At 32.0% G+C, this 24,391-nt stretch overlaps 1 protein-coding gene across 3 annotated transcripts in view; it reads left to right on the plus strand.

Moving 5' to 3' along the window:
• The window catches only part of LOC129001848 (uncharacterized), a 196,011-nt gene that overhangs the window by 168,636 nt on the left and 2,984 nt on the right, over positions 1-24,391 (plus strand). For 2 of the 3 annotated variants that reach the window (XM_054429302.1, XM_054429303.1), the window contains exons 2-6: positions 13,030-13,291; positions 14,024-14,130; positions 20,808-20,925; positions 22,212-22,393; positions 23,677-23,742. In XM_054429302.1, the coding sequence (XP_054285277.1) occupies positions 13,030-13,291; positions 14,024-14,130; positions 20,808-20,925; positions 22,212-22,393; positions 23,677-23,742 (735 nt within the window). The remainder of the gene's footprint in view (positions 1-13,029; positions 13,292-14,023; positions 14,131-20,807; positions 20,926-22,211; positions 22,394-23,676; positions 23,743-24,391) is intronic. The other variant, XM_054429304.1, reaches the window with a different exon arrangement.

The following is a 24,391-nucleotide window of genomic DNA, read 5'->3' on the forward strand; positions in this document are numbered from 1 at the left end:
TGTTATCCTTATGGAGAATATAATTGTTTACATTTTGATCAGCTGTATAATTTAATTGTTGATATTTATTTTTCAATTCAATGAAACGCACTGAGTACATTTATTTACTATTTGAGTTTGTGTAAACATAACCCCCAAGACGGATCGTGTTAGTATGGTTGTATCTTAAATTTATGTATTTATCGTTGTTTTGTGTCGCTTTGACGGATCGAGTTACCATGATTGTAACTGAAATTTGTGCATTTATCGTTGTTTTTTGTAGCTATAATTTGTTTATTTGTTGTTTTTTTCTTTTAAATGTCTCCGACGCGACGACAACGAAACATAGACAAGAGGCGTACCCAATCGTGACAACGACCGCACCTACCGAACAGTGGCGCGTAATAGGCTTAACCATAGATAAATCATACTCCTCAAGAATACATACAAGAAAACATACTCCAATGCGCCCTAACACTACCCCAAAACGACTTTTCGTTCTCAATTGGCCCTCTATCAATGACATGTGTTGCCTGTACAGCGAGGCATTTTGAGAAGGATAAAACCGGTCGGAATGCTTTAGGTTTATCAATAACGAAGATAAACATGGTCTGAGTTACACACCGGCAATCTTTGAGTTGACTCTTTCAAACTCATTGTAAAAATTACTGTTATTCGTTTTGAAATAGCTCCTGTAATACTTTGCAATTGCTCGAATTCGAGCAACATGTAAACTAGTAACACTTATAATAATATATTTACACTTATACTGTTTAATCATAAGACTTTAAAAACATAAAAGATGGTAAGTGTTGATCGATTTCGATTGGACATTCCAATCATCATCAGATGATCAGATTTACCTATTGGGTCTGATGACGATTGGAGAGTTCAATTGAAATCAATCACGACTTACCATTTTTTATATGTAGGCCTATTTACCGTCTTGTGAGGAAACAGTATGAGTGTAAATATATTATTATAAGGGCTATTTGACGTATCTTTGTTGTGCTTTTAATTAATATCACATGTTAATGGACCTTTCACCTAAATATGTTATCTAGTTTAAAAGAAGTATAGATAATTTATATATATTAAGTTCTGTGAGAACATAAATGAACCGATTTTTATTTTACACTATCAAATAGTCAGAACAACGAGAGTTTACTTCGTAATTACTCAATTCCCAAACGACAAAGTCACTATTAATTTTCAGTTCCTATGGGATGGTATAGCTATCGGTGTCTGTAAATTAATATCCTTGATCACAGTTTAGTACAACATAGATTTGATTATGTCTTTAGAGATTACCCAATTTTACATTATATCAAAATCATGACCCTGTTTTACCACTGAAATATTCGTACAGAAAACATACAGTGGTATTTCTTGACTACTTAGTTATTCAGGAATTAGATATAAAATATCTAATATCTAAGGGGGGAAATAACTATAAACTGACATCCGTATTTTCTTACATACTATTTTGCTACATACAAAAATACAGCTGGCACACATTATCAATTTCAAGCATTTTCCTAGCCTTTGAACTCGGCACTCAATATACCCTGCACCAGCTGCAGTCCCGCACCCCGCTACGACATAGAGTAATAGCCCGTGGACTTTTTCCAGACAGTAGTGAATTCTAAAGATTTTCAGTTGTCACTGCATCTTATGAGTTGAGTCTATATTGGTCTATCTTGAGTTCAAATACTCAAGACTCTGAAGTTTTAATCTCAGTAATTTATCTTTACAATGGAGATAATTTATTTAGCTAAACGAGTTTCTTTGTAATTCGTGAATTTCAAACCGAACAATTATTGTTTGTGTGAGGACAAACAAGTAGTTTAAGTAAATAGGAGGGGGAAAATGACTTAACAAGAGGCAAACTTGTTAGGACTATTAAAAACTGCTGTGTATTAAAACGCAGGGTTTAAAAGCCTTTCACAGCATTCATAGTTCTACAACTACTAACCTAATCTGGATTTTAAAATCTCAAAATAAAACTCTTTATTTGTGGAGCAGCATAGAACCCTTTCTTTCTTAATCAAACTACTTACTAGTATTTAACATAGAGGAAATGGTAAATTGAAGCATCTAGGCTTCAAGTCTTCATGTAACCTGCTGCATGTTATTTTCAACTTGTATAAAATTATATTTTAAAGACCTCACACATGAAAAAAAGAAAAAATCACATAAATCATGTAGTCATGTTTTATAAATTATATCACGAATACCATTGATATTGTGAATTGCATTTTGATAAAATCTGTTATTGGTACTCTTACATATCCTTAATATTATTAGAGATAATCGTATATTTATATTTATGGATAAACATAAATTATCATTGACGTATTCATAGATTGTTTAATGGTCCCTAACTCTTTTCCAAAGCAGACAAATTGCTCATTCCACCATTCAATGTATGCGTATGGAGGCATACCGTATTGATCACATGTGATCTGAAATGCCGCACATACGTTGGATGACAATTGGATACAGATAACATATCCTTTCTGGCTCGATCATGCATGTGTCGTGATTCATGTTATATTTATAATAAAATACTTCCAATTGTATACAGTACTAGTATATGTTTAAAGGACTTGTCTAAGATTAAAGAAAGATTGCAAATATGCCAAATCTAAGACACAAACCACTGTATTAGTGACAACATAAGAGTAGTAAATAAGAGTGATGGCGGAATAATAAATGGCATATACAATAAAATCAATACTCCATGAGGTTTTAAAGTAAAAACAAATATGACATACATCTGACAATACTTTTATTCTCATATAATAATTTGAGTTGAATACATTTTAATATACTATTGCATAGTAAAATAGCATATCCACGAATAACAAATAAATATAATAGAATATAAAATGATATTGAATGTTATAACAGTTTTATCTGTAAATACTAAAAAACCAACAAAGATTAAACAAAACAGTGATGCTAACTGAGTAATGTTTTTAAAAGTTAAAAGAGTCGCTTTCGAGCTAAAACAACACCAAGCATGTTTTTTTTTTACATAAATGCCAAATTGAAAAATATATCCAAGAGTTACTAAACTAGTTTTCTATACTTATAAAGGGCAAAGCCCTCACTGACTCACTGACACACTCACTCACTCATCACTAATTCTCCCACTTCCCATTTACCTAGGAGGCTGAAATTTGGTACATTGATTCTTTAGGCATTAAATAGGAAAACTAAGTTGTTTTTATTCTGATCGGACTCTCGAGCTCCGCCCCAGTGGCTCTGGAGTTTCCCATTATAACCTTATGATTTTTCATATTTAAAAGGAATTAATGAATCTTAACATCTATTTCAATTAAATAAGTTGGTTCTGTTCTATGATGTTCAATAGCATTTAAGTTACAAGGATTACAAACAGGGTGCAGCATTATTATTTATTTTAATTTATGACAACAGCTAATTTGCAACCAAAAGGTGAGTGAGCGTAGCGAACGAACTTCAACCTGGAGACGAGTTAGCGTAGCGAACGAGCTCCAACCTAAAGGTGAGTGAGCGTAGCGAACGAACTTCAACCAGGACGTGATTGAGCCATGCGAACGAGATCATCTTGAAAATTAAGAAGTTAAACGGGGCAAAGCCCGCGGGTACAGCTAGTGTTTTATAACAGCACAGGTTCAATTTGGGAAGAAGAATTCTCAATTAGTATGTAAAAATCTATTTCTGTAGTAGAAGAACAGTGGCTGACAATCCAATGCAACTGATATTTTTACAAATACAAGAGCACCTATGTTAATATGTGTAGTAAATGTGTATGAATATACTCGTTCCAACTGGTTAATGGTTCTATGAATTGTAAACAAATTGAGCATGGCCATCCCTCTTTTATCATACAGCATAAACATAGAAACCTTTTTTACACAGTATTTTACGGATGTGATTTTGAGATTTAAATAAATCTCAATAACATTAATTAGGGATTTACTTTTTACAGACATTCTCGTTCAATTGTATTGATTTACTTTTTTCTGGTTAGATGTATATAGCATAGTGTTCACTGAAAGTTTTTTTCCTAAAAAAGATATATTTATTTATCATATTGTTGTGAGGTTAAATACTACGGTATAAATAATTTCATTTGCAAGGTGGCATTCGAATATTTATTGTATACTATGCATATGAACAAATTTCGTGTTATAAATTCATGATTCTTTATAATTGAGTTTCTTACCTGTTCAACAGAATAAGTAGATACGATATTTTCTTCTTTATAAAAGTTTAATTTTAAGTCTCTTTGTAATTTTCTGAGAATATATTCACATAGGATATTTTAGAGACTATTTTTCCTGTCTTTTGGGCAACTATATATACCTTTGAATACCTCACTACTATGTTTTGTGAAGCTTGATATCCGGGTAATACTTAAACCAAACAAAGGTAAAACAAAACAAAGTGACACTAGGAGCTCTGTGACAACGGATTACCTGAGTTGTGTGAGGATTTGTATCCGAGATGAAGAGGATTGTCATGTCATTGTGATGCTGTTTGAGGAAAACATTCTTTATACATATCTAAATAGCTTTCATAATAACTAAATATATAAAATGAAACGATTTGTCCTTTATTCCATTCATATGTATTTTAATATTGTTGGTTTTCAACGAATAAGATTATTTAAAATTCATATAGTTTTAAAATCAGAGACAGTATATTATGTTTCGCTAGTTCAATAAGGAGTTTCAAATAGATGCTTACTTATGAGTTAACAAACACGTATTTTCAACAATAAATCTTTTTGCTGTTGTTGCGTCTATTTTTATTTTAATACAAATCATGGTCCTATGGAATAATACTATGATTAAAAGCCCCAATATATCAAGTTGATCCATTTCCTTAAAGAGTCTAAATTTATTTACAATATCAATTTTACAAATGAAAAAAGCTGTTCTTGCTGCAAACCTATTTGATTTGGGCCTTCTAAACTGTCAAATTGTAAAAAGTAACATTGCAGTGGAGTGATAACAAATGGTTTTTCGTGGTTATAAGCAATACAATATGCGCTTATATATACAGTATTGATTAATTGTTTTTTGTTATTTAATTGCAATATGATGAGAATACTATATAATACATACTTTGATTAAATAAATTAGTATAAGGTATTGAAAAGCACCTTGTTTTACAAGCTTGTTTTCAATTGATTTAGTGTTTGTATTTAGATTTTTCTTGATACAACAAATGCAAAGACAACCCGGCTTACTCGCTTACAGTTTAATTTCCGGCAGGGAATGTTTTGACCATAAAGCAAACGCTTTTGCAGATTCGTTTGAGTTCCCCTCAAAGCTTCAGCTAAACAAGAATGCACGTCCTTAAGGTAAGCCTGGTTCGCAACGAGGGAAAAAATAGATACGTGAAAGTGTTTTATATTAATAAAGTACACGACATAATAGATTAGGTTAAAATTCATGTCCATCATTGTTGGTAAACTTAAAAGGAGGGGTTCAGATTTATCTTTCTAAATGAAACGTTGTAAATTATATTGAAATTACATGTAATAACTTGGTAAATTAAATATTTCTTCAATTAGGCATACATAAATGTCAACTGGCTCATTAAAAACACCAAATACATTTATCCATTATTGCTAGCTTATCAATCTATTTAGCCTATATCAGCCAATATAGCACAATAATATATTATATGATATACGAATTTGTGTTCTATTTTGTTCCTATTTTTGTCTGTACATATATAGGCAGAATATAGAAAAAAGGTAACTTAAGTAAAAATAACGCATACATTATATCCAAAATGAATCATAGTAGTAAACAATTAACTACACAGCTGGACCACGTATATAATATTGTTAATATTCCTGTTATACTTCATGATAATCAATATTTATTGATTGCTATATATTTAAGACTCTAAACGCAAATAGTAAAACGATAAAAGATAAATAATGTTTCCTAAATAATTGTAGTTATTGTGGAAAATTTTTTTACTAATACTACCTTCATTGTTAATTTGAAGGCCAGTTTTGAAATCCTCATTACATTTATAATTACGGTTAATAATACTATATAAACATTCTGGATTTTATGGTATTCTAATTAAGTTTCGTCAAAAACTTAAAACCTTTCACCTTAAAACATTTAACCAATTTTTACACTTTTACCTTTACCTTTTAACCTTACCTTACATTTAAAACCTTTAACGAAGACGAAAGTTCAATTTACATTTGAAATTATATACCTAGGTCGCAAAAATCCACTGAAGGTATAAAATAAAAAAACATTCTCATTTAATCAGCTTTCAAATGATACATGACAAGTTTTAATAACATTTCATATTTAAATGTATCCGTATGTACGTTATTTTGGACATTTTTACAAACGTTATTCATTATGGAAATAAATCATTGGTTTACAAAGGCCTACTCATGTTTTAGATATATAAATAAGATTCCTGTCAGAGATTAGGTAGTATTTAAGCTAACGCCATTTACGTTAACGTATGTTGAAACGCGTATATATTGTATTGACACGTTACGTAGCTTTGTTCATCCACCTGTCTTTACCATACGGATCATCCTAAGAGTGTTCTGTTACAATAACACTTTCTCTCTTACATTTACACTTTATACAGGTTAGCTAGAAAATAAAGTCACATTTACATTTCATACAATTGTATTTTTCATTAGTATTACATTTAGTGTACGAAGATTTGTATGTGTTTTTATGCGAAAACAATTATCAATCGTTAAAAATGTCTGGAAAAAATATTATTTGTTCTTTGATTATACGATTAGGTTATTGTGTCTGTTTTTGTATTTAGACTTTTTATATTTAGATTTTCGTATTCAGACTGTTATGTATTTAGATCGATCATTGTAGTTAATTGAATTTTTACTAGACTACAGTAATGTGATCTTTATATCTTATTTTGCTTCCAGAGAGAGCAGTTCGAAGCTCTTTGTAGAAAGGCAGTTAATTTTTCAAATGAAAAAGTGCTACCTTAGTTTGACTTCAGTCGTTTATATGGACAATTAGCTTAGGTGATTAGGCTCTAAGAATGCATTTAATCCTTAATAATTGTAACCATACGAAAAATAAATGGTCATGTTAGTCCCTAGTGAAGTCACAACTTCAGCTGGTTCATAATAAAACTTAAAAGTATAACATTAAATCACTCTACATCAACAACAAACATTTCATTAGGACTTTCAACGAATTGAAGCTAACAGATGACGTTTATATTTAGTTGTTTAAAAGTAAACTTCAGAGAGGCGCGTACGTTTTGTTTACGACGCTCAGACGGAAACAAGGAAATTAACTTCTTAGTTTCAGCGAAGGCTGCCTCCTCATTTATATTTCGTTAGGAAATGAAAAAAAAACAATTAAGTATTCGAATTAAATACAAATTTGTAGTTTTGCTAACTAGGACCTGAAACCGTTCTTTTTACTATAATAATGTTTCCAACCATGTATTTTACCTATTGCACTAGGTAAATTGTATGGCTTTCCAAATATTTAACTTTTATTTTAAAATTATAAAAGTCCCATTGCGTGAAAAAATACTCTTACTCGTCTTAATAATGTTTATTGACAATTTATTTTATAATCGTTTAAAATAACAATGTGGTGTGAAATTCAGATATGTTTTTAGCCAAGTAGATATCCTCCCAGACACTTTGCTGTAAGAGGGATAGGTTCAATCCCCAACATATCTAAAACAATTGAGGGGTTCAATCCAATAACCTTGGAATTGTTTGGGATTGTTCGGAACGAAATTAAAAACTTGTAACCACTGAAAATCAAACAATTTGAATTACATAGGTTTTCAACGACATTTTATCTTGTATGCGTCTACAAAATAATAACTTTGTAGGAAAAGTCCTGACACAAGAGATTGAAAAGTTAGATTGTGCCTCCTTCGCACCTGTCGATAGCAACAATCCTTCTCCAAGTCTTCGCTTTTGTTGTGAACACAATTTCACACCATTAATTGTAGAGTAGATAGTTTAAGTGGTCATAACACTTTGAATTATTAATCTACATTCGTTTTGGATAAATTTGAGCTTTAACTTGTATTATTTTGGTTTTAATCAACTGACTTATGGATCAAATTAAGGAAGTTAGGCTAATTAGAAGAATAGGTGTAGAGGGGGTGGGTCGATGTACGTTGAAGAGTGGGAACTTTTTTTTTTCAAGTATATGTTGTATGCCCTCTTAATTTTAAGTTATTTATGGTATTGCTTACGTTAGTTAAATGACTTTTTTTATTCATTTTCAAAATTATGAAGTAATATGTTGTTGCTCTTTGAAGGTTTTTTCGATTAGTTTTCCAGGGGTTAACTTTATTTTGTTTCCTATGGAAAAGTTTTTACCTATTGTGGAACCATTTATGTATTTAAGTAATTAAGTGTATTTTTCTTTGAAATATTAGTGTATTTACTTACGTTCAGTGTAAATTCTTCGATATTCTAGAATAGTTAACAAAAAGAGTGTAAGGTTGATTAATAATGTATGCCACATCATATTATTTACCCTATACAAGAGTAAACCTTTAGGCCTACCCTTTGTTAAATGATTTTCATTCAGAATAAGATTGTTGAGTTAAAATCAATTGGCTCTTTATATGATAATTGATTAAAATATTATTGATATCTCATGTGTAAAAGAAAAAAAATATATTTGCAATTTGTTTAATATGTAAATACGTTTAATGTTTTGAGAGTGGTGCCTATTTGGTTGGACTGAAAGTAAAATTTATTCTATACCTCAAGCTTCAAACACATTGAATACCAATAATATTTTCAGCATATACACAATTATAGCTATACATAACATAGAATCCTATTATAGTAGTAAAAAAGTGTTATGTCTATATGCAAATACGATCATAAGGACAGTTATTCTTTACCTTAAAAATGTCCAGCGTACCTTATGACTTTAAATTTAAGTGGGATTAGTCAAGTTTTAATTTTACTAAAGGACGTTGAACTGTATTTCTATTTTTAAATGGTCAAAATTTAGCTTTTTTATCATACATCACATTAATATAAGTATCTTTGTTGTTACCACTGAAGGTGGGAATATCACTGGACCTTGTACTTATTTTATGCCGAGTATATTTTTATAAGTGTATAATGGGTGGTAGATGTTGTGTAGATGTGTGTAGATATGGTACACCCTTTTTAACTGACTACAAAGAACTATTATCGACTTATTCATTTTTAGTCCAATAATCACGGAGAACTATGTTTGCCTCAACCCAATAATTATTTGCTGACTCAACCGGTGAACCATAATCAGTAATTAGTTGAACAACTCGGCTATCTATTAAAAATAACTGATAAATTTAGCGAATCAACGCAAAGCACGTGTAACTTTTATAAATTATAGAAGCTTCAGAGACAAGGTTTGAAAAGTTGGATGGATTCCCTCCGAACCTGTCGATAGCAACAATCGTTCACTTCCAGACTCCTTCTTTTGTTACACAATTTATATTAAGCATTCGTTGGCAAGGTTTTATTCAAATATCTCTGGTGTTGTAGTATTTCCCAGTTGGAAGAATAAAGGTTCGATTCACCTACTTTCATTGAAGAATAATTATTATTTTGTAAGTTTGTTTGTTGATATTGTTAAAACAGCTAGTAACGTAAAATAAATATATATTTAATTTGTGGCTTTAATAGTTTTGCTATAACAATTTTGAACTGACAGTAAAACTGTTATTTGTTATTCTGAAAATTCACAACCTTGACCATTATTTTAGACAATTTCTACGACAAAGTTTCCGTTCAGGAGCTTTAAAATTGTTTTCAGGTTTTTGAAAACATTACTTTTGTAAATTGTTACTTGCACTAGTATAAATTTGTACCTAATAGAAGACTCTATGCAATTTTTTCATTACTTTATAGTCTATATGCATGTGGTTTGTGGCTAAAGTCTCCATAAGTATGTGTTTTGGTACCAAAAAATGTCTTTTTCTAATAAAATAAAATTTCTACATAAATATAATTTCTTCAACATTTTAGGAACACCTTTTGTGTGACTAAGCAAACGAAAAACAAGTTTCAATATTTTACCGAGTAATTAATAATTTTAAGTGGCTTGTGTGATAAAATAATTGAACCGGGAGTATGCAATATCGATCCGATTAATGATATTGACAATTTGCCCAAGCCACCGTACAACCTGACATTTGTACCCATGTGGCCGAACAAGCCCAGGCAGTGTTTGCTATGTAACCCATTCCACAAACAAACAACTCGTATCGTTCGGAATTTTCTCTCTATGTTTTTAATCGAGGGGATGTACATATTTGCGTTATAAATATAGAACGATGACGGATTCTTGAAAGATGGCACTAGTTTGGAAGCGTGTATACATATTAAGTATTCGAATAAACAATCTTTGACAATCTGAAAATATATATAGGTAGGATGTAACATGGTTGTAGTAACAGACAAAAACTAAATTTTCTATTCATGGGGTTAAAAATGGTAATTATAACGTAATATTGTGATAAGTAAGGATAAAAGTTATTCAACTAATAATACTATACACCTATGTTAAGGTTCCTATAATGTGTTTGGATTGGTACATTTTATTTCAAGAATGTGTTTCCCATCAACGGATCATTTATTATATTGCTTTAATGTTCTTTCAGTAGTTGCTATTTTATAATTATGAATTTTTTATTTATGTAGCTATTACGTGCAGTTTTAAAATTGTTCAAAAAATATTTGAGAATATTGTGTCGTTATTAGCTAAAATCTAATAAAACAAACCCAAACTTTTAAAATCAATACTAACTTTTTATGGGTAATTTGGTATATGTAGTCAATGAACGAACCATAAGGTGTCATATTGAACGAAATTTAAGGTTGCTTTCATTTCACAACGCGGTTCACATTCGGTTTTAAACTGGAAACTGCAATAATCCCTTTAATGCGAATATATGGGTGCCGTTTCTCTAACGCGACAAGTCAGAAAGCTCAGGTGTTAGAAAGCATGTGCAATATTTTCTGTTTACTCTTATTTATGGATAAAAACTGTGTAAGGCTTTTCCATTTATTGGGACCGTTTTGTGCTGTACTAATGCAGGCTGAACTGTTTTATTTGGATTGTCAAGCTCGTTTCACGATTACGTAGATTTATCTCATTAATTTTCTTACTCGGATTATTACAATATTAGACACTATTGTGTCATATCCTGAACCTTCCAACATTGCAGATACATGTATATGTCCTAATATTCACTTTCATTAATTATCCTGTAGACAAAACCTCTCTTGTAGGTGGCAATGTTTTAAACATTTACATTTAAGTATTTCGACTCAGCACAGCACACAGCTGGGTTATCCAGTTCTCATTTGAACCTGGATAGCACCATAGACAAAAAGGATTATATATAGACCGTCAGCTGTGCTGCGGTAACCATAGGTTCTGGTGCACACCACTGGGAGTACCATGTAGTTACGGCCTACGCTCTACGTACTACCCGTTGGTCCCAGCGGTGTACGCCAGAGCATATGATAACTATGGTAACAACAGCACAGCTGACAGTCTATATTTAATACTTTTTGTCTATGATAACACTGATCTATAATCCCGTTGCGGACGCACCCTCGCTCGTAGGTGGCAATGTTTGATGATCGCAAGTGTTGTGGTGTATCGATTGCACCATGTGGCAAGCAGCTGACGAGCGGCCGAGGTTTGAGGAAGCAGGAAGAAGCCTTTCAGACCACGAGCTCTGCGGTCGTGTGGTCGATCCCAATGTGGTTTGTGGTTCAGATTGGTACCTGAATACTATATTTTACAAGTAAATATACTTCTGTAGGTTTTCTTTACCTATGCTACAAAAAAACTTGTGATTTATTGTGGCCTTGAATTTAAATGAGTAGATGCTTTAAATACTGTTTGAAATTTTTTTGTAAACTATACTCATATAGGATAAAATTACGTGTACTTTACAACTCGTCGTTCATTTGTAATTAATTTTAAAAATGAATAATTTTGAAATACTAATTTGTAATAGATATTTTAAAATATGAATTGACTAAAGAAAAGATCCAACTAGGATTGCTTGAAAGACCATTTTACTGCCTGCAAACCATCAACAAACACTATTATCCCAAGTACACCGATAGAATCGTTTCTAAACCCTGGAGTACTTGTATCTGCCATAACAATACTACAAGATTGTCCAGGCAGTTACACAGGTTTGGAAATTGTTACCCATATCTGATCGTCTTGCTATGCATACTGCATTGTGGGTCATCGCAGACCATTTCCTGGGTTCCCTATTTATATAACGGTCGCCCCAGCAGTCCATTTCACATGTTCCTCTGTCTATATCGTGTCACGGTCATGGAATGGAGGAATCATACACCGTATCGGAAATGAACAATTTTATTCCTCGCCATTGTATGTGATCGTTAATCTGGTCATCTTCCGTGAACTTCCTGTAAGCCTTGCGATAACGTTTTCTTCTTTCAGAGATGTTTCAGAGATTCCTTTACAGCATTTGTTTGATATTCGTTTTTAAAAAAGGGCTTGGTAGATAAAAATGTAACTTAAGAATTTATTGTATTTTTTATCGAATCTTCTGCTTGTGTCACCGGTTAAATTTGCGTTTATAGTTACTGTAAAGAAATTTATTAGTGTAACATCAAAGCTTGAAATTGGCATTGTTATCTTTTTATAATAACATAATTTTGTTTTAAATACCGATCCAACGATGCAAATCGTTTTACTATAGAATTATGATTACGATTGAACTATTTAATCCAGGGTCCAAAATCGTTAATTGTAATTATTTAATCACACAGTACTTATCAACCTTGCATGTTCTACCCCTCAATGTATCTAGGAAAGGTCACTTTTAGTGTTATAATTTCTTTTTATGAATGGCACAGCGTAGAACTAAAAAAAATACAAATTTAACATGTATACGGTAGTGTAAACAATCTGAAATTCTTATTATTGACAAAATACGGAGTTGAAAAAATTTCCAATTTATCTAGAGGACTATAACATTTCTCAACTCTTCTAGGTGGAGAAGGAGTGAAGATCAGACACCTGAAGATTCCAGATGTGGTCCTGAACGGGACGGAGCAGCCAGTGATCCTGGACTGCGACTATGTCCTGGATGTACCAGCAACCACGTCAGGCCTGGTGGTGAAGTGGTTCTTCAACAACCATCCAGCGCCTGTGTACCAGTGGATCTTCAACAAGAAGCCGCAGGATCTTGGGGTCCTTAAGGGCAAAGTCAACCTGAACTACAAAGCGACCAATGAGGAGTCAACAATGTACAGGTATGTCGAGCTGATTATATGAAAAATAGTCGTGTTAAAGAAGAGGTATTTTATAACTTTACTTCTTGGTTGTCAAGGTGAATAGACACCCAACACTGCAAAGTAAAACTAAATAGGCCCTATAACAAAATTTAGACATCATAACTTTCTAGAAACAGTTATGCACAATAATATTTTTAAAATATTTTAGTTGTCGAGTATTTATTTGATGTATTTTAAGGTACCTTTGTTATATGTGTACTGTAAATTTACTCGTTCACATAGACCTTAAGCTTGTACGTGAAACAATGCTATCCTAGGGAAAAGTGACACGAAATATCACTATATTGTTAAAGCAACAATGGTATGTGAATGAACAATATCACTTCTTTAGCCACGTAATAAAAGTAACCCTTTGATTTCCAGAGTAAGACATACAAAATCCTTATGTACATTTTTGGTACTTTTATAATGTCATCATCAAATGTATATGAAACAAGAACTGCATTATAAAAAAATATATATTTTGTTCAGTGTGGTTGGTTTAAACGATTTTTTAAGTTAAATATACCTTTAATGAATAATTTCTAGCTGTAGGAAACAGCATACAAGCTTGAAAAATGTTAATATAGACAATTATAACCACCAGAATACTATTAAATGTTTAAACTAGTCTAAATGGCTCATGGTATATTTCTTATCATTCTCATATTCACGGGATGTATAAATTTGTGTTTTTGTTTTAATTTACAGAGCAATTGAAATCATAACACCAACAACTGAGTTGTCAGGAGAATACAAGTGCCTTGTGTCTACCTTCGATAAAGAGGACTCAAGATCAAAGAAGATGATTGTCTATGGTGAGTTTGTAAACTAGTCAATTTTAACAACATAAAACACCAGAAATATTGATTAATATATACAGTGTGATTTAAAAGTCCCTTAAGAGATAAAAAGTACTAATAGCTTAAAAGAGTAGACATTTATGAGCCTGGGATTGTTTTTCACATTACTTCAGGCTAGACCCAGGCGTTGTGACATTATCACTTAGATAAAATCCACTGGTGACTTGGTGGGGATCGAACCCGGGACATCAGGGACTGAAGTCCCGCGGTCTAACCACTACGCCAGCTCGCCCCCTTAACGGATAAAAAAATGATAATAGCTTAAAAGAGTAGACATTTATAGTTAAAATTGATATACCAAGTCTCATTACTTGATCTATAATGGTAAAAAAAATATATTCCACCGTTCCGGGACTTTTTAATCACACTGTATTATAGAACTGCATTAACACAGGAATTATTTATAATAATATCAGTTGAAGAAAATCTACAACAGGTTTCTTAACCAAAATTTAAGTAAAATTTATTTTTTAGTCTTTTTAGGAATACAACATTCTAAATTGTAGACCTTGGTAGAATGCTATGTAATTGTATGATGATATATTGCATTAACACAATCTTTGGTATTATTGCTTGCCTATTTTGATTACTAATTTATAAAATTCATTTATATTATTTAATTAACTGATCCAGGTCAGAGACCATCTTCAAATCTCTGACTGTAATACCTGAAAATAATTACCACCGGATAAAAAACTATTCCATAATTTTCGTTATACAAATAACAACGTCACGCTGAAGTACAATGACTCACTGACACATTGGTATTTTCACAGGTAAATTCCTAAACTGGACGGCATTTTAAAGCGATAAAGCCACAAATATTTATAGCGGTATCAGTGTCTGGGTGGGAACAGATATTTTTTATGCTACACTGGTTATTCTGTCCCCTCGGGCATCGTTTGTGAAGCTCCGACACGTTCATATTTCGCGGTTTAGGAACGGCCGTGTTCAAAACGCAGCTAAAAACAATTTGTACAAGTTTTTTACATGATCGTTAATTGAAATGTAGTCAAACTTGTTTCCACACCGTTCCCTTGAGATACGTGCGTGAACGTATGTTTTAGCCATGGTTACATTATCCAATAATATTTCATAGTAATGTAATTGATTGTGGGGGTATCCGATTGGTTATATTCCTCGCCTTAAAATTTAAGGTCGCTTGTACGATTTGAGGTGAGTTATTTGAGTTCGTCAAAACCCAGATACCATTTTGTCTTTGGGCTAAGGAATTGATTATGCTATCCAACAAAAGTGTTGTCGTTAGCTAGTAATAATACCAGGGTTTTGACCGTTCCCTTATAAATACAAAACATAAAACATTTCTCTGACGTAGACACACAAATAAACAAATGCATGGGCTATAAGTAGTATAATTACAAAGTCGTTCACTTAGCTTAACCAGGTGTTGCACTAATCCGTTTTCACAGAAGGTTAGAACGCGGGACTTTGGTTCCAGGGTCCCGGGTTCAAATCCCGCCAAATCACCATCCATGTGATGATGCCGCAACACCTAGATCTATCCTCAAGTAATGCGAAAAACAATTCCGGGCTCGTGCCTAGCGTCCTAGGGCAATAAAATCCGTTTGCTTAACTTGGATTAACAATATAAAACCTATGTTATGTGTGCAAAATACCTAGAACTTCATTTCAGTGAGATTTTTTGTCAGTTTAAAATTGGTCTTTAGCGATGAGACCTATATGTCGGAATGATTTAAGCCAATCAGGATGAAACAATTTAAATTTTCTAGAAAATAAAATAAAATAGGTCTTAGTATTGTAAAGACCATTTTCAGTACTCATCAATTTCCCGCATTAAAATTCATACATTTAGCTCTCTCTTCGTAGCTTTAAATTGTGTTTTAATCAATAATCAAAATGTATATTTTACTTTTCATACAATAGCTACTACCATAAAGAAGTAAATGATTGCTGCAAAAGGCAAACCATAACCTACCAAATGAAAGGTAGTCGCCATTGCTTAGCCACTAAACCCTATTAACAGGTGTTACATGCCCGGAGTGTTTGGGGGTTTTACATCCCTCCATTTTCAACCACCGACTATTCAACCTGCTGAGTACCACTTAATGCCCACATTCCTCCAATAGTTTTGTTGTTTAAGTGCATCAAAGAGAATTAAAGTTGAACAGCCATGCTTGAACATTTGTTTTAATGAATTCATTTTGAAATTTTAAAACCAGTTACTCGTCAATTACATGTTACTTTGACAGCAATTTTCTCAAACGCTCTGTATACTATTGTATAAATTGGTTTATCAAATTGGAAAGTCAATTTGAACGACTTACAAAGATTTTACTGATTTTATAAACAGAGATTTTCGTAAACACTTAAGGAGAACTAATGATGGTATTTCATTTATATTTATTTGTTATGGTATTTCAGTTTCGTTTATAATCCGAGTGAGAATTTTTTTGTTTAATTTAAAATATTTTTTCACCACACTATGATGTTTTTGGCTGTATTACATACGTTAATTGGTGGCTGAAAGTTACGTTTTGCTGGCCATGCCAGCTGTCGCCAATTTGGGGACCAAGCAGGTTTTTACAGGCCGGGGCCGCAAAACCAGCTGTCCACTTACTTACTTAGAACATGAATGCGTTTTAAATACACAATTAAAATCCATAGCATTGCAATATAGAATTGTGTTATTGTCACTGTTGCCTAGCAACTATTTATTTATATTTTTGCTGATTCCACAAATTATTTCTTAACCTTAAAGTTGTAGTTGTGTTGACTATCCGTGTGCATTATTATAGTGGTGAATAGTGGTAATAGGGTATAGTGTGGTGAAAAATAGCGTTCGTACCACGGACCGAAATGGTTTAGCAGCTCTCGATCGATTTAAGTTCTCGACTTCGTCTCGAACTTAAAAACTATCTCGAGCCGACAAAACCTCATTTTCGGCCCTTGGTACGAAATATACTATTACATTGATTCTACTCAACTGAATAAAGCCATATCAAAGCTATGCTAAAATGCTCAAATGTAAAGCATGTTCAATAAAACAAATGCAATATCCTCTTAATATCTCACTTATCATGATTTATTATTAATATTACTTTAGCATTTTATATTTATTAATGTTAACCTATAACACACTTACAGACTTTTTCTTAGCTATATTGTATGCACGATGTGTAAATAGAAAACGATAGTAAATCAATGTACATGTTCAACAACACAACAAACCCTAACAGCGTACTACATTGTCCATAGCTTTTACCCTGATCGCCTGTATCACCAAGACTTGTATAAAAAATGCTACATTAGTATGTTGAATGACTGCTTGCAGATAAGAGTTTCTATCAATCCCCGAAATACAGTTCATAAGCTTCGAAGTAAACTGCATATAATACGTAATTAGTTTTCAATAAATATTCGGTACAACACCAAGACTTGTATAACAAAGTACAGTATAACATTACCCTGGGTAATGTCTACTTGTAGACAGGAGTTTGTATTAATCTTCAAAACATAAACCCTACTATGTAGGTGGTACACTTCATAGTGTGTTCAATGTAACGGTTTGTCATTGAATAATCAGAACACCACCAAAACTTGTATAACAAAGGACTACATTAGTCCGGTTAATGGTTACTTGTAGTGAGGAATTTCTATTAATCTCTTAACTACAACAATCCATACACCTGGTGGTATACTACACAGTACATTGTGTGTAAAGGTTTGTAAACAATTAATCAGCTCATTACCAAACCATGTAGAACACAGTGTTGTAAACGATATGTATACTTGTATAGAGGGATTTGTATCAATCTCCAAAATGCAATCTCTGGCCATGGTGGTAAACCCCAAGGTGCAGTGCATCTAATGGGGTTTCAGTAAATAACTAATAAGTATATTGACGAATCTTAGGTAACTCAGTGTAATATTAGCCAACCACAGGTTCTACGTACCTCCGTGGAATAGTACAACGACTATTTAGCTTATATTTTTCATTTTAAATATAAGCCTTCCATAAAACCTACAGTTATCATTATAAAGACATTTTAAATAATAATATAATATCTTTACCTTGACGCTTCACTATACGACCAATTAAATCCCCATTTCAATCAAGAATAACCAATCATGACCTGTTTAACACTCTTATTTTCCTACAACACCCTACATAAAAAGTATTAAAACAATCGTAATGGAATACAAGACACCGAAACGTAATTCACTCTCAAACGTACAATGTTATCACAACACATTTCTCCGAATGCAAAATGAGGAACGATAAAAAGTTATGGTTAGTGAAAAGTTAGATTCTAGATGGTTGGAATTCGGAGCTGGGAAATGGTATGGAAAACAGCCAACTAGCTTAGACTGCTTAAACTCCATTAGACAGAATGTGGTTCCGCTAACTGTAATTACAATTTATACGACTCCTAAACAAACTTCTTGAGTACCCCGACTCTGCTGTATCTTTTCCTCTTCAGTTTCCATGCATATTTTGTATGTAGCTGGAAATTGAAGTAAAATAGTGCCGTTTAAAGTAATCATGTAATGTAATCATTGCTGGTTCAACTGATGAGTCAGCTGTTTTTTGTTTGTTTGAATTCAAAACCAGCTGTGCTTGATCAGGCTTTAAATAAATATAGCAGGATAAAAATGAAACAGCTGGTCAGCGACAAATCCATCATATTTCGTCCTTCGCTCATCTTCATTTCAAATACACAATCTTGTGAGTCAGCGTCTATATATTTACCAATACATTTCTGTATGATTTCCGCTTATACATACCTATTAATTATGATGTATCCTTAGCCATGCAGCTATTTTAAATCCCCTGAAATATACATGTTTTAAAAACTAAGGCAATATTGATATACATACAGTAAGTATGGTACAGACTATTTTTACCCCAATCTCTAAATAAAACATGGGATTCTTTTCGTTTGTTTTGATTTTCTGTTTATATTTCATTGTTATTTTGTCACCAGCATGGCAACTCATCAAATCCATGATAATAAAAAAATATTTATTTTTTGTGTCTATTTTAATTTATAAAAATAGGTATCCCGCACATTTACTGACAAATATCTTTCTAACAGTATGCGTGGATTTCAGCTCTGACGCACACGAGCTGAGAAAAAAGGTTTTAAAGAAACATGCTTGCCTATTAATATATAGATGGAAGTATTGTTGGTTTAAACATAGTTAATTAATGAAAACCTATTTTTGAAATTTAGATTTTTCATGATTGTTTTGCTTTTATTCCCAAACAGTTAAGAGCAAAAAACTACGATCTTAAATTGTATCTGAAAGGTTAAACAATATGTTTTGAAATTAAGTAATTAATATTATTTACAAGCTTTTATAACAATGGGTAATACACTAATGAAAATTAAGATCTATGAAACTGAATTCCTCCAACATACTTTTTAATAAAAGTGGTAATCTAGACAGCAGTAGCAGGCATCTGAAATGTTTCGTAGAGTGAGAAGTAATCGACTTCAACTGTGTTGCGAGCCTCTAATGCTTCTAGAATGGCTATTTCTCGTTCTCAAGCAAAGCCACTTTTGATTACATCTATACTGAGACGAATGAGATATTAAGTATCTTTCTGTCCAGAAGATAATTCTCAAGTGTTCTATCTCCGGCCGTTAACAATGTTCTTTTGATGAGGTTACGGTGGCGATACAGTTTCCTCACTATTTTACAGAATTTTTAATTGATATTATGTTTAATGATATATTTGTAACTGTTTGAGAAGGGTACTTTAGTGTATAGTTGCAATTAAAATCGTTTCCTTTACTTTACACCAACATCAATTGGATCTAATAGAGATCTAATATATATATATACAGAGTGTTGAAAAATTCTTAACACATCCAAAAAGATTAAAATGCTTAATATTAAATGTTGCAACTTCAAAATATCATTCTATGATGACTTTTCAAGAAATCTAAGTTTTGCCCCCTCCCCCTTTTAGAGTAGACAGGGGGTAACTCAAAATTTTTAAAAGTAAGGACCCGTGTTGTGACCCCTCATTTTAAAGGTCTTGTTAAAAGAAAACGTACGGTGTGATTGAAAACTGTTTACCACCAACCTGTACATACTGGCGGCCTAAAACACTTATAATATGGATCTGGAATAAAAAAACCAACACCTTCCATTATAAATAATAGTATAATGATAAGTTTTGAAGTTGCAAAATGTTTTCTTAAGCCGTTTCATTTATTTTTGGGTGTGTTAAGCCTTTTTAACATCCTTTATATATTTATTAATTTATTTGGTTTTCAAAAACGTGAAATATATTTTGGTTTAACAATACATATAGGTTTCAGAGGAATATTGAACATACCAAATTAATAAATAAGAAAACACATAAGGTAAAATCCCTACTAATAAAGTCATAAAATCCTTCCTTATTTGGTGTAATTTATATATTTGTTGGGGAAATTCATCAAGAATGTTTTAGGAAAATATCATCTCATCTAATGGCCTTCAGCAATCATAATTGATTACATAGCAAATTTACGTAATGTATTAAATATTGTTCAAAAACCTCTCATTTTATACTTCTACAATATAATGTTAAACAGCATCATTCGAACTTACCTTAAGTTAGTTCATAAGATTATAAACTACATTTTTGTCTTTAGTGCCTGAGAAGAGTCTCGACATGACGCAAGAGAAACCTAGGGATGATCGAGTGACTATAAACTGCACAGCTGAGGGAGTCTTCCCTGAACCTAATATGACCATTCAGGCGCTGGACAGGTACATAGTCACATAGAGAAATAATAAATATGAATATTTACTGACTTTGGTCAACAGTAATATTGGAATAAGCAGGCGTAGTCAGGTATAATAAACATTCACGTCCTAAAATAATCTTGAATATACATTTCTAGCCTTAAGATTTCTTTAGAGGCTGCGGCCATATTGGATTATTTCCAAACAACTGCTAGAGAGTTATTTATCATCCCTAAATATTTGTTCGGATACCAAAGTCATATTGATATAAATATCTAGGGCACTGTGGGATTAAACTTTTTCTTTGTAGTTGTTTTATGAGTTAGAACTTCTAGGCCCCAAGGGCTCTTAAAGTAATTACTTAAAGTAAAACGATGCATTAAATAATTGTTATACCTATGAGGACAAAATCATAGCAATAATATGTATTCTTAACATTCATTTTAGAATGTAAATAGTTTATCATTCTAAAATGAATTTTAAAGTTTAATTATCTTTTCATTAAAATTGTGAATGTTCTAAACTATTGATTTTTGACCAACCAATTTTAAAATAAAAGTCAATTATTGTACGACGTGGTTTTAAGTTGTATACAGTATTATTAGCAAAATCCCTTATGTTACGCATATCAATACTCATAATAAACATTAGTATTATTTACTAAGTATGCATTACATAATAAACATGTTTATAGTTACAAAGTAGCTTTAAAAATAGCACTGAAAGTTTTACTTTAAATCAAGCATCATAGTTAAATTTACTGAAACACAATTACAGCAATGGATTTTTTTTTTTTAAGAAACATAGGTCTAACACATTTTGATTTATAAAAAAGTTTAAAGATATGCAGTAGTGGCATCAAACACTTTTCTATCCAACCTTATGCTGTGTTAAACTTCATATATTTGACAACCCCTTTGATAATTTTTATTCATAGTTAAAACTAGACTTAGCTGCCACTACTCAAAAAGCTTCAAATATATTCCTCCTAAAGTGGGTAACATGTACATCCACCTATGTATATTCGAGATTTATTAACATGGCAAATTAAACCGGTAGGGTGTAATCCTAAAAACATGCATAGGCATACATCATTGTTTAAAATTTAGGCATGTATTGTCACGAGTTAAATTTCAAATTTTAACACCACCAAATTGGAATTTTGCCCTACGTAATACATAAAATCCCACTTTGTATCATTTACAGAAAATCCTGCATATTATAAGTTCAGAGATTTTCTTCTGTACTGAGACAGGTTCAACAATGGTAATTATTATTTTCCCAAATAAACAATAACATTTGTTTTCCAGCACCAGTAACATTGGGTTCTCGACGGTAACAACAAAGAAGCAGAACAATAGTAACCTTTATGACATTAAAGGTTCCCTGACAGTAGACGACGTGGACCTCAACTCACCAACTACTTTTATGTGTGAACTAAGTATACCAGACGCCAAATACTCCAATATGAGAAAACTGGTATACTTTCCAGGTAAGGGATTCTTTTATCAAATATACAAATAGCTACGGAAAGTTAAATTAAGAAGACTACACTTTCCATTGTTAGAAAATCTTTCAACATGTTAAGATATCTTTTACTTTTGTAAAATATTTTCAAATTAACTAAAAGATTGTAAACTTCATCAACTGTAATAAATATTGTTTATCTGCAGTGTTTTCTAGAGCTTTCTGTTTTATGCTTAGCTGGATACGTGACATACTCACTTTATCTAGCTTATTTTGTAACAGTTTCTAATGCTGCTTCAAAATGCAGTGTGTGTGTTTGTGTGTTAAAGCAACTAAGCTGACTGCCTTATAGTTGCGCCATAAACACATCAATACATTGTAATCTTTATTATACACTAGTTCCTAAGTCTATGTTCAAGTACTATTGAAAATTCTTTAAAACTATATGTTTTTTAATTTTATTGTTTCAAAATTGAATAACCAATCAAAACTCAACCTATGATATTCTCTTCAAAAAAACAACAACGAATAATTTATATGATGACAACCACAACAATTAATCTTAAAACTTAAGGATTATATTGGTATGTTTTTCCTTTTACAAATTAAAAATATTTTGTGTCAAATTACTCGTCCTATGTATAATCTTTAATATAGAGCAAAATGTATTAAGAACCTTAATTTGTCCAACGTCAATAAGTTAACATTTTACTCTTGATCAAAACAATATATACAATCAAATTATCACAGTTCCTACCCTCGAACTTGAAGTTTAGAGTTAATCTATACGTCACTTTAGACCCAAAAAAATACTAATTACACACAACTGGTGACTAGTTATCAACCAGAATATGACTGGCCGTGATAAAAATACATGGATTGTCGAGTATTATTATCGTTGGTGAAGCTAGAGCATTATTCCTTTGAACTGAAATGAATCTTCAGGTACTAATCAAAATAGCATCACACGCGAAAGAAAATACATCAAGTCGATAGTTTCATGACACATAGTTATATATTTGTTTTTTATTGAAACTCTTCGTTATGCAATTTAAATTATGGCATCAGTCATATTATCATACCCTAAAGAAAACAGTAAACTACTTTACCTATGTAAACAAACTACTTTACCTATGTAAACGGCCAAAATTAATTCATTTCAAAATGCACTCTTTTATTTATGCACACGTTTTAATAATGATTGGTTAAAATTTGTATCACCTGTTACTAATGTATCTTTGTTAGACTTCAACTATCGTTTTCCTATTAGCAAACACTGGTGACGACAATTTTTAATTGTTGTTATAGGGCCCCCCACCACGCAGTCTACCCCAATCCACCCAGATTTTGGGGAAACCCAGCCGACTTCTGGGGGTAAGCTGGTGGAGGGATAGCACGTTCTGTTCCCCCTTAGCACAAATCCCCCCCTCCCCCCCACGCCAACAGAAACCATAACAATAGTTAAACCACTGCTTTGTCTTTATTCCTTCAATGTGCTTGTACAATTGCTGTGAGCACCTGCTTCTACTGTCTCTTTGTCATTGGCATGGTTTTTATGTTTATTTTTATTGTTTGTGCTAGTGAAGATGTGGCAACTGCTTTAAAACCTTAACATTTATGTTTCTAGGAGAGAAAAAATGTGGAATTTAAATTTTTTTTTTATATTTGTGTGTCTTTCAAGCGGAACGAAACGGACTTTGCATATGTTAATTAGTGAATTGATAAAATACTACCACATTGAGCATTTAAAGCTTTTCATATAGCTTAAAAACATTGCTATTAACTTAGCACTTAGGTGAAAAATCACGCAGCAATTTTACTTTTATTTTGATTGCTAATGTTCCTTCTAAGCTTTTAATGGCTAACCTTTATTGTACATTTCATCACATTTACATGTGTTCAATAAAAGCATCATAAAATAATGAGATTTTACTCTTAGGAGAACCTATTTATTTATTAGCTACAACTTTTTGCAATAATGTTAAGCAACTAACGTTTTGATAAAGTTTGGTATAAATTAATA

The sequence above is a fragment of the Macrosteles quadrilineatus genome, unplaced genomic scaffold (genome assembly GCF_028750875.1).
Source record: "Macrosteles quadrilineatus isolate MER2022 unplaced genomic scaffold, UCM_ALF_1.0 Scaffold_8__2_contigs__length_117827958, whole genome shotgun sequence".
Lineage (NCBI taxonomy): Eukaryota > Metazoa > Arthropoda > Insecta > Hemiptera > Cicadellidae > Macrosteles > Macrosteles quadrilineatus.